Source organism: Rana temporaria, chromosome 8, assembly GCF_905171775.1.
Source record: "Rana temporaria chromosome 8, aRanTem1.1, whole genome shotgun sequence".
Lineage (NCBI taxonomy): Eukaryota > Metazoa > Chordata > Amphibia > Anura > Ranidae > Rana > Rana temporaria.
Window position 1 is genome coordinate 1,535,941 of NC_053496.1, and position 15,862 is coordinate 1,551,802.

The 15,862-nt window shown below is 48.1% G+C and overlaps 1 protein-coding gene across 2 annotated transcripts in view; it reads right to left on the reverse strand.

Moving 5' to 3' along the window:
* Positions 1-15,862, reverse strand: part of IFFO1 (intermediate filament family orphan 1) — a 59,639-nt gene that overhangs the window by 11,859 nt on the left and 31,918 nt on the right. The window contains exons 3-5 of one of the 2 annotated variants that reach the window (XM_040361185.1): positions 13,780-13,875; positions 5,404-5,544; positions 2,275-2,441 (exon numbers count right to left, since the gene is read on the reverse strand). In XM_040361185.1, the coding sequence (XP_040217119.1) occupies positions 2,275-2,441; positions 5,404-5,544; positions 13,780-13,875 (404 nt within the window). Of the gene's footprint in view, positions 1-2,274; positions 2,445-5,403; positions 5,545-13,779; positions 13,876-15,862 lie in introns of both variants that reach the window. The other variant, XM_040361184.1, reaches the window with a different exon arrangement.

Consider the following 15,862-nt stretch of genomic DNA (forward strand, 5'->3'; position numbering starts at 1 on the left):
TGTGGTTTAAACGGCGTTTACATATGTGGGCGGGACTTACGTGTGCGTTTGCTTCTGAGCGGGAGCTACCGGGGACAGGGGCGTTTAAATTATTTTTTATTATTATTTTTTATTTTATTTTACTTACCGTAAAAAAATAACAAAACAGTAAATTAAGCCCAATTTTTTTGTATAATGTGAAAGATGATGTTACGCCGAGTAAATAGATACCTAACATGTCACGCTTTAAGATTGCCCACACTCGTGGAACGGCGCCAAACTTCAGTAATTAAAAATCTCCATAGGCGTCGCTTAATTTTTTTTTTTTACAGGTTACCAGGTTAGAGTTACAGAGGAGGTCTAGTGCTAGAATTGTTGCTGGCGCTCTAACGCACGCGGCGATACCTCACATGTGTGGCTTGAACGGCGTTTACATATGTGGGCGGGACTTACGTGTGCGTTCGCTTCTGAGCGCGAGCTACCGGTGATAGGGGGCGCTTAAATTTTTTTTTATTATTATTTTTATTTTACTTAATTTGTTTTATTTTTACACTTTAAATATTTTTTTTTTAATTGTATCACTTTGTATCACAATTGTATCATTTTTTAATTGTAGTGTGTGACAGGTCCTCTTTATGGAGAGAGGCGGGGTCAATAAGACCTTCCCCCTCCCCCCACATCTCTCCTCCTCCTCCCCCTCCCACCCACATCTCTCCTCCAGGCTGGAAAGCAAAAAAAAAAATTGACGGATCTCATGCTTTCAGCCGCGATTGCGGCTGCGTTTACATTCTGGTACCCGGGCGTGACGTCATCACATCGCGCCCGGGCCTCCGACGATCATAGAGATGACTGGTCACCACATGATCACCAGTCCTCTCTATACCTCCCTCTCGGCGCTGGCAGATCGTTTCTCCGGGTCTCCGATGGCACGGGAGAGCTCGGAAAAAGAACCGGATGGCGGTGTGAGGGGGGGGGGGACGTTCCCTCCCGCCGCCTGTAAGAACGATCAAGCCCCCGGAACTGCCGCTATGATCGTTCTTATGGTGCGCAGGATCGCCAGGATGAAAGTCCAGGACGTCATATGACGTCCTCCTTGGGCGGGAAGTGGTTAAAGCGGAGGTCCACACAAAAATGGAACCTCCGCTTTTCGGGAACCCCCCCCCCCTCCGGTGTCACATTTGCCACCTTTCAGGGTTTCAGGGGGGAGGGGGGGGTGCAGATACCTGTATGATACGGGGATTTGCACCCACTTCCGGGAGATAGAGAGATAGATAGATAAATAGAATATAGATTGATAGATAGATAGAGATAATATGGAATAGATGGATAGATAGATAGATAGATTGATAGATAGATAGAGATAATATGGAATAGATGGATAGATAGATAGATAGATTGATAGATAGATAGATAGATAGATAGATAGATAGATAGATAGATAGATAGATAGATAGATAGATAGATAGATAGATAGAGATAATATGGAATAGATAGATAGATATAGAGAGAGATAGATAGATAGATAGATAGATAGATAGATAGATAGATAGATAGATAGATAGATAGATAGATAGATAGATAGATAGATAGATAGAGAGATAGATAGATAGATAGATAGAGATAATATGGAATAGATAGATAGAGAGATAGATATAGAGATAGATAGATAGATAGATAGATAGATAGATAGATAGATAGATAGATAGATAGATAGATAGATAGACAGACAGAGATAGATAGATATAGAGATAGATAGATAGATAGATAGATAGATAGATAGATAGATAGACAGACAGACAGAGATAGATAGATATAGAGAGAGATAGATAGATAGATAGATAGATAGATAGATAGATAGATAGATAGATAGATAGACAGACAGAGATAGATAGATATAGAGAGAGATAGATAGATAGATAGATAGATAGATAGATAGATAGATAGATAGATAGATAGATAGATAGATATAGAGAGAGATAGATAGATAGATAGATAGATAGATAGATAGATAGATAGATAGATAGATAGATAGATAGATAGATATAGAGAGAGATAGATAGATAGATAGATAGATAGATAGATAGATAGATAGATAGACAGACAGAGATAGATAGATATAGAGAGAGATAGATAGATAGATAGATAGATAGATAGATAGATAGACAGACAGAGATAGATAGATATAGAGAGAGATAGATAGATAGAGAGATAGATAGATAGATAGATAGACAGACAGAGATAGATAGATATAGAGATAGATAGATAGATAGATAGATGACGATCTATGGGACATACAGCTGGTTGAGCATCTTCTGCATCTCCTCGTTGATACTCAGCGCTGTACTCTCATCCTCCTCCCCTCCTCTGGCGCTCTCGCTGTCACACATGGACGTGTCGTCATCAGTGACCGGCTTCTTCTCTTTCCGCCTCCCCAGAACTTTTATTGGGGAGAGGTGGACAGTCTGCTGAGGAAAACAATTAACAAAAAGCGATGAATACAATAAACAATAAGACTATGTTTCAGTATGTGATGGGTGTCACCAAGCACAGGAAGTGGAGGGAAATCTCCCTAGTGGGGACACAGCATTAAAAACCTGACAGAAGCCCCGCCCTCCCCTCTTTCTCCTCCTCCTCCTCCTGTCCCCTTCTCCTCCTCCCCCTTCTCCATCTCCTTCTCCTCCTCCTTCTCCTCCTCCTTCTCCTCCTCCTTCTCCTCCTCCCCCTTCTCCATCTCCTTCTCCTCCTCCCCCTTCTCCTTCTCCTCCTCCTCCCCCTTCTCTATCTCCTTCTCCTCCTCCTCCTCCTTCTCCTCCTCCCCCTTCTCCTCCTTCTCCCCCTTCTCTATCTCCTTCTCCTCCTCCTCCTCCTCCTTCCCCTTCTCCCCCTCCTCCTCCCCTTCTCCTTCTGCCCCCCCTTCTCCTTCTCCTCCTGCCCCCTTCTCCTCCTCCTCTTCTCCCTTCTCCTCCTCCCCCTTCTCCTCCTCCTCGTCCTCCCCCTTCTCCTTCTCCTCCCCCTCCCCCCCTTCTCCTCCTCCCCCTTCTCCATCTCCTTCTCCTCCTCCCCCTTCTCCTTCTCCTCTTCCTCCCCCTTCTCCATCTCCTTCTCCTTCTCCTCCTCCCCCTTCTCCTTCTCCTCCTCCTCCCCCTTCTCCATCTCCTTCTTCTCCTCCTCCTTCTCCTCCTCCTCCTTCTCCTCCTCCTCCCCCTTCTCCTCCTCCCCCTTCTCCTTCTCCTTCTCCTCCTACTCCTCCCCCCCTTCTCCATCTCCTTCTCCTCCTCCCCCTTCTCCATCTCCTTCTCCTCCTCCTCCCCCTCCCCTTCTCCTTCTCCTCCTTCCCCTCCCTCTCCTCTTCTCCTCCCCCTCCCCTTCTCATTCTCCTCCTTCTCCTCCCCCTCCCCTTCTTCTCCTCCTCTTCTATTCTCCTCCTCCCCCTTCCTCCTTCTTCTCCTCCTCCTCCTCCTCCTCCCCCCCCCTCCTCCTTCTCCTCCTCTTTAGTTGAATATGCCAATTTATATAATTTTTGTTTTAAAAATGTATTTAGCGCTATAATTGTAATAGTCCTTAACAGTATTAAGCAGAGGCACACCGCAATCTACAGGCTACAGTGGCCTCTGCATGCTCATTTATATATAGATATATTTGTAATACAAAGGGGTTACAACACAATGAACATCATTTATTTCCCCATCAAAGAATAATTAAGCAACTTCCAGGTTCTCTGCTCCCTTTTTAATCACTGGCCTACACTCAGCAATAGAAATGGAGGTATGGGCGTTCTTATTTTTTTTAATACTATAATTGCGTTATACATTTACAGTATTAGGCATGAGCAGTGGTCTCTGTAAGCATTTTTTTTTTTTATCAATGTAACTTTCATTGTTGTATGTGATTACTATCTCTCAGCTGACGACATCAGGAACTGCTCTGATCATAAATGAGAACCAAGGGCCAGATTCTCAGAGGAGTTACGCCGGTGTATCTACAGATACACCGGCGTAATTCGAAAATCCCGCCGGCGTATCATTATTTTGTATTCACAAAACAAGATACGCCGGAATTAGGCTCGGATCCGACTGGTGTAAGTCACTTACACCGTCGGATCCTAAATGTAATACAACGCTGACCACTATGTGGCGTTTACGTTCAGGTCTCATTTGACTATGCAAATGAGCCTGATACGCCGATTCCTGAACGAATTTGCGTCGCGTACTCGTCGCTTACGTCGTTTCCGTAAGCGTAAGGTTACCCCTGCTATATGAGGGGTAACCTTACGCCAGTCCGCCGTATGACATGTTAAGTATGGCGTCGGGTCCGCGTCGTCTTTTTCCGTGGGTTACGTCGTTTTCCTAAGTCGTTCTTGAATACGACTTTACGTCAATGACGCTCACGTCATTGACGTTTTCCGTCGTGAGCTGGAGCATGCGCACTGGGCTATTTTTCAGCCCGGCGCATGCGCAGTTTGATCGTCGCGAGGGCGCGCTTAATTTGAATACAAGCCGCCCCCTTTGAATTACGCGGCCATACGCCGGGCCATTTACACTACGCCACCGCAAATTACGGAGCAAGTGCTTCGCGAATACGGCACTTGCTCCAGTAAGTTGCGGTGGCGTAGTGTAAATGACTTACACTACGCCTACGCCGTTTCTTAGAGAATCTGGCCCCAAAGCATCACAGTAAGGAATGGTTAACACCGGGCCTTACTGTATTGCGAGCATTTGTCGCATCAGAAGTCAGACCCCATTCCAGTAGCGGCTGGTGCTCCATCGGTCGGGGGGTTAGCAGACAGACATAACCCCCCCTCGCTCCAGCAAGTCACACCCCCTGGTCACTGGCTCGCTTGCCCTCTGACCTGCCAGGCCCCCCGTCAGCCCCGCACTTACCCCATACAGGTCACACTTGCGGCAAAGGCTTCCCCCCTCCGTCTTCTCCATGTTCCGACCCTTGCTTCTCCTCCTGGCCAATGGGGTCTTTAGACTCCCGGCCAATGGGGTCTTAGGACTCCCGGCCAATGGGGTCTCAGGACTCCCGGCCAATGGGGTCTCAGGACTCCCGGCCAATGGGGTCTCAGGACTCCCGGCCAATGGGGTCTCAGGACTCCCGGCCAATGGGGTCTCAGGACTCCCGGCCAATGGGGTCTCAGGACTCCCGGCCAATGGGGTCTCTGGATCCGCTTCCTAAACCTGATTGTCCGGGAGGAGAAACTGGAACACATTAGCGAATATTAATTCGCTAATGTCACACAACAGGGTGGGCTAAGGGCGCAGCGCTCTGTGCCCTGAGCCCACCCTTTTTTTAAGCCAATTAGAACTTCAGGCTCTAATCATGTGCTTCAAAATTAAAAAAAAAAACATTGGAATCCATGCGTCCGGTGCCCTGCAAGTAGATTAGGGTTGAGAAACGTTCCACCACCCCCCGATGACACACCTGTAGCATGTTGATCATGTCTTCACAGCTGCGCTGCTGAGCCACGTCGCACAGTTTGGCGGTGATATCGATCCGGCGGCAGATGTCCATGTCCACCCTCATGGCCTTCTCCTGGATCTTGGTGTCCAAATCCGACAGGTTCTACAAGAGAATTCGGGAGACATTTTTATAGAACAGACATTTTTTTTTTTTACCATCGAGATATTTTGCAATGTTTTTGAATACAACTGGGAGGGGAGGGGGAGGGGGGGGGAGCGGTTTGACTGAGAACCAACACATATGGAAAATTTTACCCGCTCCCCGCGCCGCGCACTAATCAGGGGGACGGGGGAGGGGAGGGACCTTCAATTTTCCAGATTGGTTGTTTACAGAGAAGAGATTCCGCATCGCTGATTGTGGTTCTTGTAATTATTTCCATTACATAAAACATTTCCGAGCTGCTAAACCATGTGAGCTGTTCTCAAAACTGACCTCCGCCCCCCCACAAGAGTAGCGGCTCCTCAACTGGACTGAAACGGCTTCCTCTGATCTCACCGCACACTGTGAGCTTCTCATAATGTGCATTAGAAGCTGCAGCAAGTCAGATAGAGCCCCGCCCCATTTCCTGGCTGGAGGAAGCTCAGCTTCGTCTAGCCCTTGCCTCATCAGCTTAACTGTCCCTGGCCCCGCCCCTTTCCATTCATTGGATTTCAGTTCTAATAGCTTGTCCTCCCCAGCTTAACTCTCCCTGGCCCCGCCCCTTTCATTCATTGGATTTCAGTTCTTACATCACATCCTCCCCAGCTTAACTCTCCCTGGCCCCGCCCCTTTCATTCATTGGATTTCAGTTCTTACATCACATCCTCCCCAGCTTAACTGTCCATGGCCCCGCCCCTTTCATTCATTGTATTTCAGTTCTTACATCACATCCTCCCCAGCTTAACTGTCCCCGGCCCCACCCCTTTCATTCATTGGATTTCAGTTCTTATAGCCTGTCCTCCCCAGCTTAACTGTCCCTGGCCCCACCCCTTTCATTCATTGGATTTCAGTTCTTATAGACTGTTCTCCCCAGCTTAACTGTCCCTGGCCCCACCCCTTTCATTCATTGGATTTCAGTTCTTATAGCCCGTCCTCCCCAGCTTAACTGTCCTTGGCCCCACCCCTTTCATTCATTGGATTTCAGTTCTTATAGCCTGTCCTCCCCAGCTTAACTGTCCCTGGCCCCACCCATTTCATTCGTTGTATTTCAGTTCTTATAGCCTGTCCTCCCCAGCTTAACTGTCCCTGGCCCCGCCCCTTTCATTCATTGGATTGGAGTTCTTATAGCCTGTCCTCCCCAGCTTAACTGTCCCTGGCCCCACCCCTTTCATTCATTGGATTTCAGTTCTTATAGCCTGTCCTCCCCAGCTTAACTGTCCCTGGCCCCAACCCTTTCATTCATTGGATTGGAGTTCTTATAGCCTGTCCTCCCCAGCTTAACTGTCCCTGGCCCCACCCCTTTCATTCATTGGATTTCAGTTCTTACATCACATCCTCCCCAGTTTAACTGTCCCTGGCCCCGCCCCTTTCATTCATTGGATTTCAGTTCTTATAGCCTGTCCTCCCCAGCTTAACTGTCCTTGGCCCCACCCCTTTCATTCATTGGCTTTCAGTTCTTATAGCCTGTCCTCCCCAGCTCAACTGTCCCTGGCCCCACCCCTTTCATTCATTGCATTTCAGTTCTTACATCACATCCTCCCCAGCTTAACTGTCCCTGGCCCCGCCCCTTTCATTCATTGGATTTCAGTTCTTACATCACATCCTCCCCAGTTTAACTGTCCCTGGCCCCGCCCCTTTCATTCATTGGATTTCAGTTCTTATAGCCTGTCCTCCCCAGCTTAACTGTCCTTGGCCCCACCCCTTTCATTCATTGGCTTTCAGTTCTTATAGCCTGTCCTCCCCAGCTCAACTGTCCCTGGCCCCACCCCTTTCATTCATTGGCTTTCAGTTCTTATAGCCTGTCCTCCCCTGCTTAACTGTCCCCTGCCCCACCCCTTTCATTCATTGGATTTCAGTTATAATAGCCTGTCCTCCCCAGCTTAACTGTCCTTGGCCCCACCCCTTTTATTCATTGGCTTTCAGTTCTTATAGCCTGTCCTCCCCAGCTTAACTGTCCCTGGCCCCGCCCCTTTCATTCATTGGATTTCAGTTCTTACATCACATCCTCCCCAGCATAACTGTCCCTGGCCCCGCCCCTTTCAATCATTGGATTTCAGTTCTTACATCACATCCTCCCCAGCATAACTGTCCCTGGCCCTGCCCCTTTCATTCATTGGATTTCAGTTCTTATAGCCTGTCCTCCCCAGCTTAACTGTCCTTGGCCCCACCCCTTTCATTCATTGGCTTTCAGTTCTTACATCACATCCTCCCCAGCTTAACTGTCCCTGGCCCCGCCCCTTTAATTCATTGGATTTCAGTTCTTACATCACATCCTCCCCAGCTTAACTGTCCCTGGCCCCGCCCCTTTAATTCATTGCATTTCAGTTCTTACATCACATCCTCCCCAGCATAACTGTCCCTGGCCCCGCCCCTTTCATTCATTGGATTTCAGTTCTTGCGGGCGCAGCACCCTCTTGTCTCCATCTTCTCTGGTCTCAGCATTCAGCAGGCTCCAGCCCTCCTCTGGTCCTCCACCAGACCCTGCACTTTCTGCTTTCCAGCTCCTCCCCCACCTTTCTCCCGGCAGCAGCACTGTGATGTAAGTGTGGGTGGAGGCAGGCCTGCTGTTTGAAACCATTGAGCCCTGTACAGACTTCCTGACAGGGCCCCCTCCCCCCCAACCCTGCCTACACCCAGTGGCGTAGCGTGGGTTGTCAGCCCCCCTGACCCATGGACTTGCCTATTTTCAGCTAGCTCCAGTCTGGTCACATGATCCACTGTGTGAGACAGCAGTGGCGGTATGGAAGAGGAGAGCATGATTGATAATGACTGGTAAAGCCTGGAGTGGTGACATCATGCATATGTTCCTATGTCCCATCTGTTGTTGGTGCTCCCTCCTCTCCACACTCGTGACAGCGCCCCTCTAAATTTTGCGCCCGGGGCGGTGTCCCCCCTTGCACCCCCCACGCTACGCCACTGCCTACACCCCACCCACTTCCCTGGGGTGCAACAAACAGAAACACTGACTTTACCCCCCTACGCCACCAAAAAAAAAAAAAAAAATGCCCCCCCCCACCTCGTTGACCTGATGGGGCCCACAGAAAGTTAAATAAGGTCCTAGCAAACAGGTAGGAGTGGGGGTGCGGTCTAGTAAAAAATCTCTTTATTAATTTAGCCCCCGTTTATACCGGTGCGACTGGTCGTGCGATTTGGCAGCTCCTAGTCGCATGAAAAGTTACATCCCATTGCCGGCAACGGAACCGCGATTGCAGCGATTATGAAAAAGGGTTTCTGCACTACTATCTACCAGTTCCTTTGCGACTTGCATAGACTTCTGCTAAATTAAGCCGCAGTGCAAATCGTAGAGTGATTTCAAAGCCGCATTGTTGGGAACCAAGGCTAAGGAGACATTAAAGTTGCCCCCCCCCCCCTGTTTAGCTGATGAGGTCTGGGCCCACTACAACAGGACTGGTTGTACTGCCTTATCAGTGACCCTGGGGGAGGACTTTTTGTGGATGATACCAGCGCTGTGCGACCCTCCTCTTCAGACTTGCGTCATCCGCTACAGGAGTGTGAGCGGGCCACGCCCTGATCTGCACCCGTCCTTCACAGCTTAACCACTTACAGACCGCCCTCCGTCAAAATACGTCGGCGCTTTGAAGAGGGCCATCGTTGTTATGGCAGCAGATAGCTACTATAACCCCGGGAATCTTCTTCTTGGGCGGGCGGTCCGGTTTCAGATAAAAGTGGTCCTTGCGGCGGAATTTTGCCGCGAGCGGTCATGTGACCTTGAACTCCGCCTCCCAGTGTTAAAAGGCCCGCTGAGAAGCGTCAGCAAGGAGTTAAAAAGCCAGAAATTGTGTGTAAAGGCAGGTGTCCCAATACTTCTGACAATATAGGCCCAGATTCTCGTAGACGCGCCTATCTATAGGCGGGCGTAGCGTATCTCAGATACACTATGCCGCCGTAACTTAGTGAGGCAGGTCCCGCATTCTCAAAGAACTTGCGCCCAAAGTTACGGCGGCGTAGTGTAACTGTGCCGGCGTAAGCCCGCGTAATTCAAAGTAGGCTAGTGTGGGCGTGTTTTATGCTAATGAATCGTGACCCGACGTGATTGACCTTTTTAACGAACGGCGCATGCGCCGTCCGTGAACGTATCCCAGTGCGCATGTTCAAAATGATGCCGCAAATAGTCAATGCTTTCGACGTGAACGTAACTTACGTCCAGCCCCATTCACGGAACGACTTACGCAAAAGACGTAAAATACGACGCTGTTCGTACGTTTCCGACGTCCGTACCTAACATGACTTACCCCTGCTTTGTGAGGGGTAACTTTACGCCGGCGTATGTCTTATGTAAACGACGTATCTTGCTACGCCGGGCGCACGTATGTTCGTGAATCGGCGTATCTAGCTAATTAGCATATTCGACGTGGAAATATACGGAAGCGCCACCTAGCGGCCAGCGTAAATATGCACCCTAAGATACGACAGCGTAGGAGACTTACGCCGCTCGTATCTAGGCAACTGTGAGGCGTATTTGATTCTATGAATCAGGCGCCGAGTTGCGACGGCCCGCACTCAGAGTTACGACGGCGTATCTGGAGATACGCCGTCGAAACTCCTTTGAGAATCTGGGCCATAGTGGGGTAGATTCAAAGAGCAATTGCGCCTGCGTAACCATAGTTACGCGGCGCAATTGCTTACTTGCCCCGGCGTATCGAATGCTCCTGATTCAGGAACCTCGATACGCCGACTGCAGCCTAAGAAATGACTGGGATAAGGCTCCTTATGCCGTCATATCTTAGGCTGCATTCTTGCGATGGCCGCTAGGTGGCGTTCCCGTTGTGCTCAGCGTATAGTATGCAAATTGCATACTAACGCTGATTCAAAACCCTACGCAAGCCCTGCGTACGCAGTTTACGTCGTTTGCGTACGTCGGTTTTTGCGTAAGGCTGTCCCTGCTATGAGCAGGGGCAGCCAATGCTACGTATACCCGTCGTTCCCGCGTCGCGAAATTTGAAATTTACGTTGTTTGCGTAAGTGAATCGTGAATGGCGCTGGACGCCATTCACGTTCACTTTGAAGCAAATGACGTCCTTGCGACGTCATTTACCGCAATGCACGTCGGGAAAGTTTCCCGACGGAGCATGCGCACTACGTTCGGCGCGGGAACGCGCCTAATTCAAATGATCCACGCCCCCTACGGGATCATTTAAATTGCGCGCGCTCACGCCGGGCATTTTGCTGGAGCGCCCACGCAATTTACAGAGCTACTGCTCCGTGAATCAAGGGTAGCGCAGATAATTTGCGGGGGCGCAGGGCAAAAACGGTGCCCTGCGCCTCCGTAAAAACTGCGCAAATCTACTTGAATCTACCCCAGTGTATATGATATGTGTACCAGCCCGGCCCTCATATATGAATGTCATCTATCATAAGAAGATCGCAGGGACATCAATCAGAACCAATTTTCTAATTTCCCGGGAGGATCAAACAATCTTGTCTTGTAGACGTCTCCGGACTTCTCTTACGTAATCTGTCGCAGTCTCTTTGGTAATTCGTGTTTTTTAGAGGAAGGAAAGTATAAAGAATGTTGGACTTTTTTATCTTGAAGATGGAAGATCAGTGAATTTCTGGTTGCTGGTGGATTCACGATGCCCGCCATATGACGTCATCTCCGCTTTGTACAATTTCTGGCGTGTGTATCTCCTCGCTGACGCCATTTAAGTGGACCATAACACCGGGAGGCGGAGTTCCTGGTCATATGACCACTGTGATTGGCTTTTCACAGAGGTCACATGATAGGGAGCCAGTGACAGCTCGGTCAGTGTGCTGGGAGCGCGCGCCGCGTAAAGTGTATGTATGTGTTAAGACACGCCCACTGCGCTGCTAACGATATGCTTAACGCCGGCAGGAACCCTTTATCAGTTATTAACCCCTTGGTGTCGAGCTCTCGCAAATATGCGCCCCCCCCCTGGACTGGGCTTCTTTCCATAGGTCCGAAGATTTATCTAGATACACCACATCTACGGGCCTTCCTTTATCCAGATACACCACGTCTACGGGCCTTCCTTTATCTAGATACACCACGTCTACGGGCCTTCCTTTATCCAGATACACCACGTCTACGGGCCTTCCTTTATCTAGATACACCACGTCTACTGGCCTTCCTTTATCCAGATACACCACATCTACGGACCTTCCTTTATCCAGATACACCACGTCTACGGACCTTCCTTTATCTAGATACACCACGTCTACGGGCCTTCCTTTATCCAGATACACCACATCTACGGACCTTCCTTTATCCAGATACACCACGTCTACGGGCCTTCCTTTATCCAGATACACCACGTCTACAGACCTTCCTTTATCTAGATACACCACATCTACGGGCCTTCCTTTATCCAGATACACCACGTCTACAGACCTTCCTTTATCTAGATACACCACGTCTACGGGCCTTCCTTTATCCAGATACACCACGTCTACGGGCCTTCCTTTATCTAGATACACCACGTCTACGGACCTTCCTTTATCCAGATACACCACGTCTACGGACCTTCCTTTATCCAGATACACCACGTCTACGGACCTTCCTTTATCCAGATACACCACGTCTACAGACCTTCCTTTATCTAGATACACCACGTCTACGGGCCTTCCTTTATCCAGATACACCACGTCTACGGGCCTTCCTTTATCTAGATACACCACGTCTACAGGCCTTCCTTTATCTAGATACACCACGTCTACGGGCCTTCCTTTATCTAGATACACCACGTCTACGGGCCTTCCTTTATCTAGATACACCACGTCTACGGGCCTTCCTTTATCTAGATACACCACGTCTACAGGCCTTACTTTATCTAGATACACCACGTCTACGGCCTTCCTTTATCTAGATACACCACGTCTACAGGCCTTCCTTTATCTAGATACACCACGTCTACGGGCCTTCCTTTATCTAGATACACCACGTCTACGGGCCTTCCTTTATCTAGATACACCACGTCTACGGGCCTTCCGTTATCCAGATACACCACATCTACGGGCCTTCCTTTATCTAGATACACCACATCTACGGGCCTTCCTTTATCCAGATATACCACGTCTACAGGCCTTCCTTTATCTAGATACACCACATCTACGGGCCTTCCTTTATCCAGATACACCACGTCTACGGACCTTCCTTTATCCAGATATACCACGTCTACAGGCCTTCCTTTATCTAGATACACCACATCTACGGGTCTTCCTTTATCCAGATACACCACGTCTACGGGCCTTCCTTTATCTAGATACACCTCGTCTACGGACCTTCCTTTATCCAGATATACCACGTCTACAGGCCTTCCTTTATCTAGATACACCACATCTACGGGTCTTCCTTTATCCAGATACACCACATCTACGGGCCTTCCTTTATCTAGATACACCTCGTCTACGGGCCTTCCTTTATCCAGATACACCACGTCTACGGGCCTTCCTTTATCTAGATACACCACATCTACGGGCCTTCCTTTATCTAGATACACCACGTCTACGGACCTTCCTTTATCTAGATGGCAACTCACCTCCTCATAGAAGGTAATCGATCGGTTTGGTAAGAACAATTCTTCACGAATCCATGCCGATTACTGCTAATGATACCGTTCTCATTACTAAAATCTTGTATATAGTCCCTTATCACCCCCTCCAAGAGCTTACATACTATTGATGTTAGGCTGACTGCTCTGCAATTCCCAGGGATGTATTTTGGGCCCTTTTTTAAATATTGGTGGTACATTGGCTTTTCTCCAATCAGCTGGTACCATTCCAGTCAGTAGACTGTCAGTAAAAATTAGGAACAATGGTCTGGCAATTACTTGACTGAGTTCCCTAAGTACCCTCGGGTGCAAGAAGGTGGTTTATTATTATTACACCCTAGATTCCCCCAGAGGTTCTCCCCCCAGTGTATAGATTGCATTCAGATTTTTGCCACCCAAATGCACGTGATGTCTGGTTTAGGACAGTGTTGCAAACTTTCACACTAGTGCCCCTTGGGGTTCCATGTAAAATAAAGGTCACCCCAATGCAGCGCACAGCGTTTCGTGTGTTAGGGTGCACTGTAATGACGCACAGTAATGTTCCCCAAATGAAGAGAACTGAGGGAAATGTCCAGCGTGGGATCACAAAAAACCTCACAGATGAGCCGACGAGATAACACAAAAAAGAAACAAAAAGTGAAAATAATAACATGTATCATAGAGTACTCACATTGCTCATCAACCCCTTGAAGACAACAATCTCGGCCTTCAGCTGTTTGACCTTCATGGCAAGTTCCTCCTGGTATAGAGCCGACTCCTGAGCCTCCTATGCGGAGAGAGGGAAGGATAATATCAGAAACAGAACATCGGAGGTGGACACAAGGATTTCTGTAGAGACAGGGCCTATCCTACTATAATACGTTAAATAGAGCGATATGACCTCTGGTACAGTTAGTAGTAGTTAGATTCATTCAACTGCACATGATCCGTAATGTTGAAGACTTTGTATCTCATCCAAGCCAGTTGCATTCCCTGCCTGGCGTTCCCCAGTATCCTCTCTTGCTGGATACTTGTTTATGGCTCCAATATATGCTACGTTTTAAATTCCAGACATCTTACCTTCTCCTGGATCCCTTGGTCATAACCATTGAAGTCTCAGTTCTCCAGGTCATGGTATAGCTAGCAGTAGTAGTCACATTCAACTGAACTTATTTTGAAACGCTGAAGACCTTTCACCACTCAAGTGTCTTCTTCATTTGTCGGAGGAGGTTCTCATTTATCCAGGTCATGGTATAGCTAGTAGTAGTTGGTCAAATTCAACTGGACTTGTTTTGAAATGTTGAAGACCTTTCACCACTCATCCAAGTGTCTTCTTTAGTTGTCATTGCAGGTCCTCCAGTATCCAATCATGGTACAGCTGGTAGTAGTAGGAGTCACATTCAACTGAACTGGAATGCTTAAGTCATCATATCAACCAAATGACTTCCTTAGTTGTTGGAGAAAGTTATAATTTATCAAGGTCATGGTATATCTATTAATCGTTGATCACTTTGAACTGGACTTGTTCTGAAATGTTGGAGACCTTTCACCACTCATCCAAGTGTCTTCTGCATTTGTGGGAGAAGGTTCTCCATTATCCAGGTCATGGTATGTCAAGTAGTAGTAGCCACATTCAACTAGACTTGTTTTGAAATGTTGAAGACCTTTCACCTCTCATCCAAGTGTCTTCTTTAGTTGTCATTGCAGGTCCTCCAGTACCCAATCATGGTACAGCTGGTAGTAGTAGGAGTCACATTCAACTGAACTGGAATGCTTAAGTCATCAGGTTCTAATGAGTGTCAGGAACATACATGTATATCTACACCTCAATCCAGTCACCATGGAATGTGTCAAGGCAGATACTGATTGTCCATGAATAGAATGGGAAGTGTGAAAGTTGTGGAATTCTCTCTTCTAGCTACATAATCCCACACTTGGTGTCAGGAAATCAGAAAGCCTTGACACATTCCATAGTGATTGGATCGTTATAGAATAAGTCCAGTTATATGTGTTTTACTACTAGCAGCTATACCATGACCTGGATAAATGAGAACCTTCATAGACACGACCTCTGGATTTGAGAGGGACCAGTAGGAGTTGGGATGTCTGGTTTTTACTGGAGCCATAAACAAGTATCCAAGAAGACAGCGATGCCTGGGGTATGCCTGGCGGCCACGGGGAATGCTAGACGGGTACCTCCAAGTCTAGCCTGGAGATGAAAGTCATCCATGGTCTCTAATGTACACCCTCAGGCATGTAAGTAACCCGAGTTTGGTAACGTTCTTCAAGATATAATATAAAAAACACAACTTTGTTGGGCTGGGATCAAAGAAGCAATTAAATAAATTAGATGAATAAAAAGCAGCTGACACGATATGCAGGAAAAACACAACAGAGATATGTTCTTCTTGTGGAGATCATTGGCTTGGACAACGTCACCAACACCCAAACACACTGCTTCTTACCAAAGGGAAGATAAAAACTCGCAGGCAGAGGCGGCTCTAGGCTTTGTGAGGCCTTAGGCAAAACTTGACATGGGGCCCCACTCAAAAAAAAGGGTGGGAAAAATAATTCAAGGACAAGGGCCTCTTCCCCACAACCCTGGCCGGTGGTTGTGGGGGGGTCTGCGGGCAGGGGGCTTACTGGAATCTGTAAGCCCCCTTTTACAAGGCGGCCCCCCAGATCCCGCTTTGTAATAACTGAGGGACGGGGGCCACCCGGTGATGTCACCTGGTGAACTCGCCCCCTTGTGATATCATTGACTGAGGGCCTGC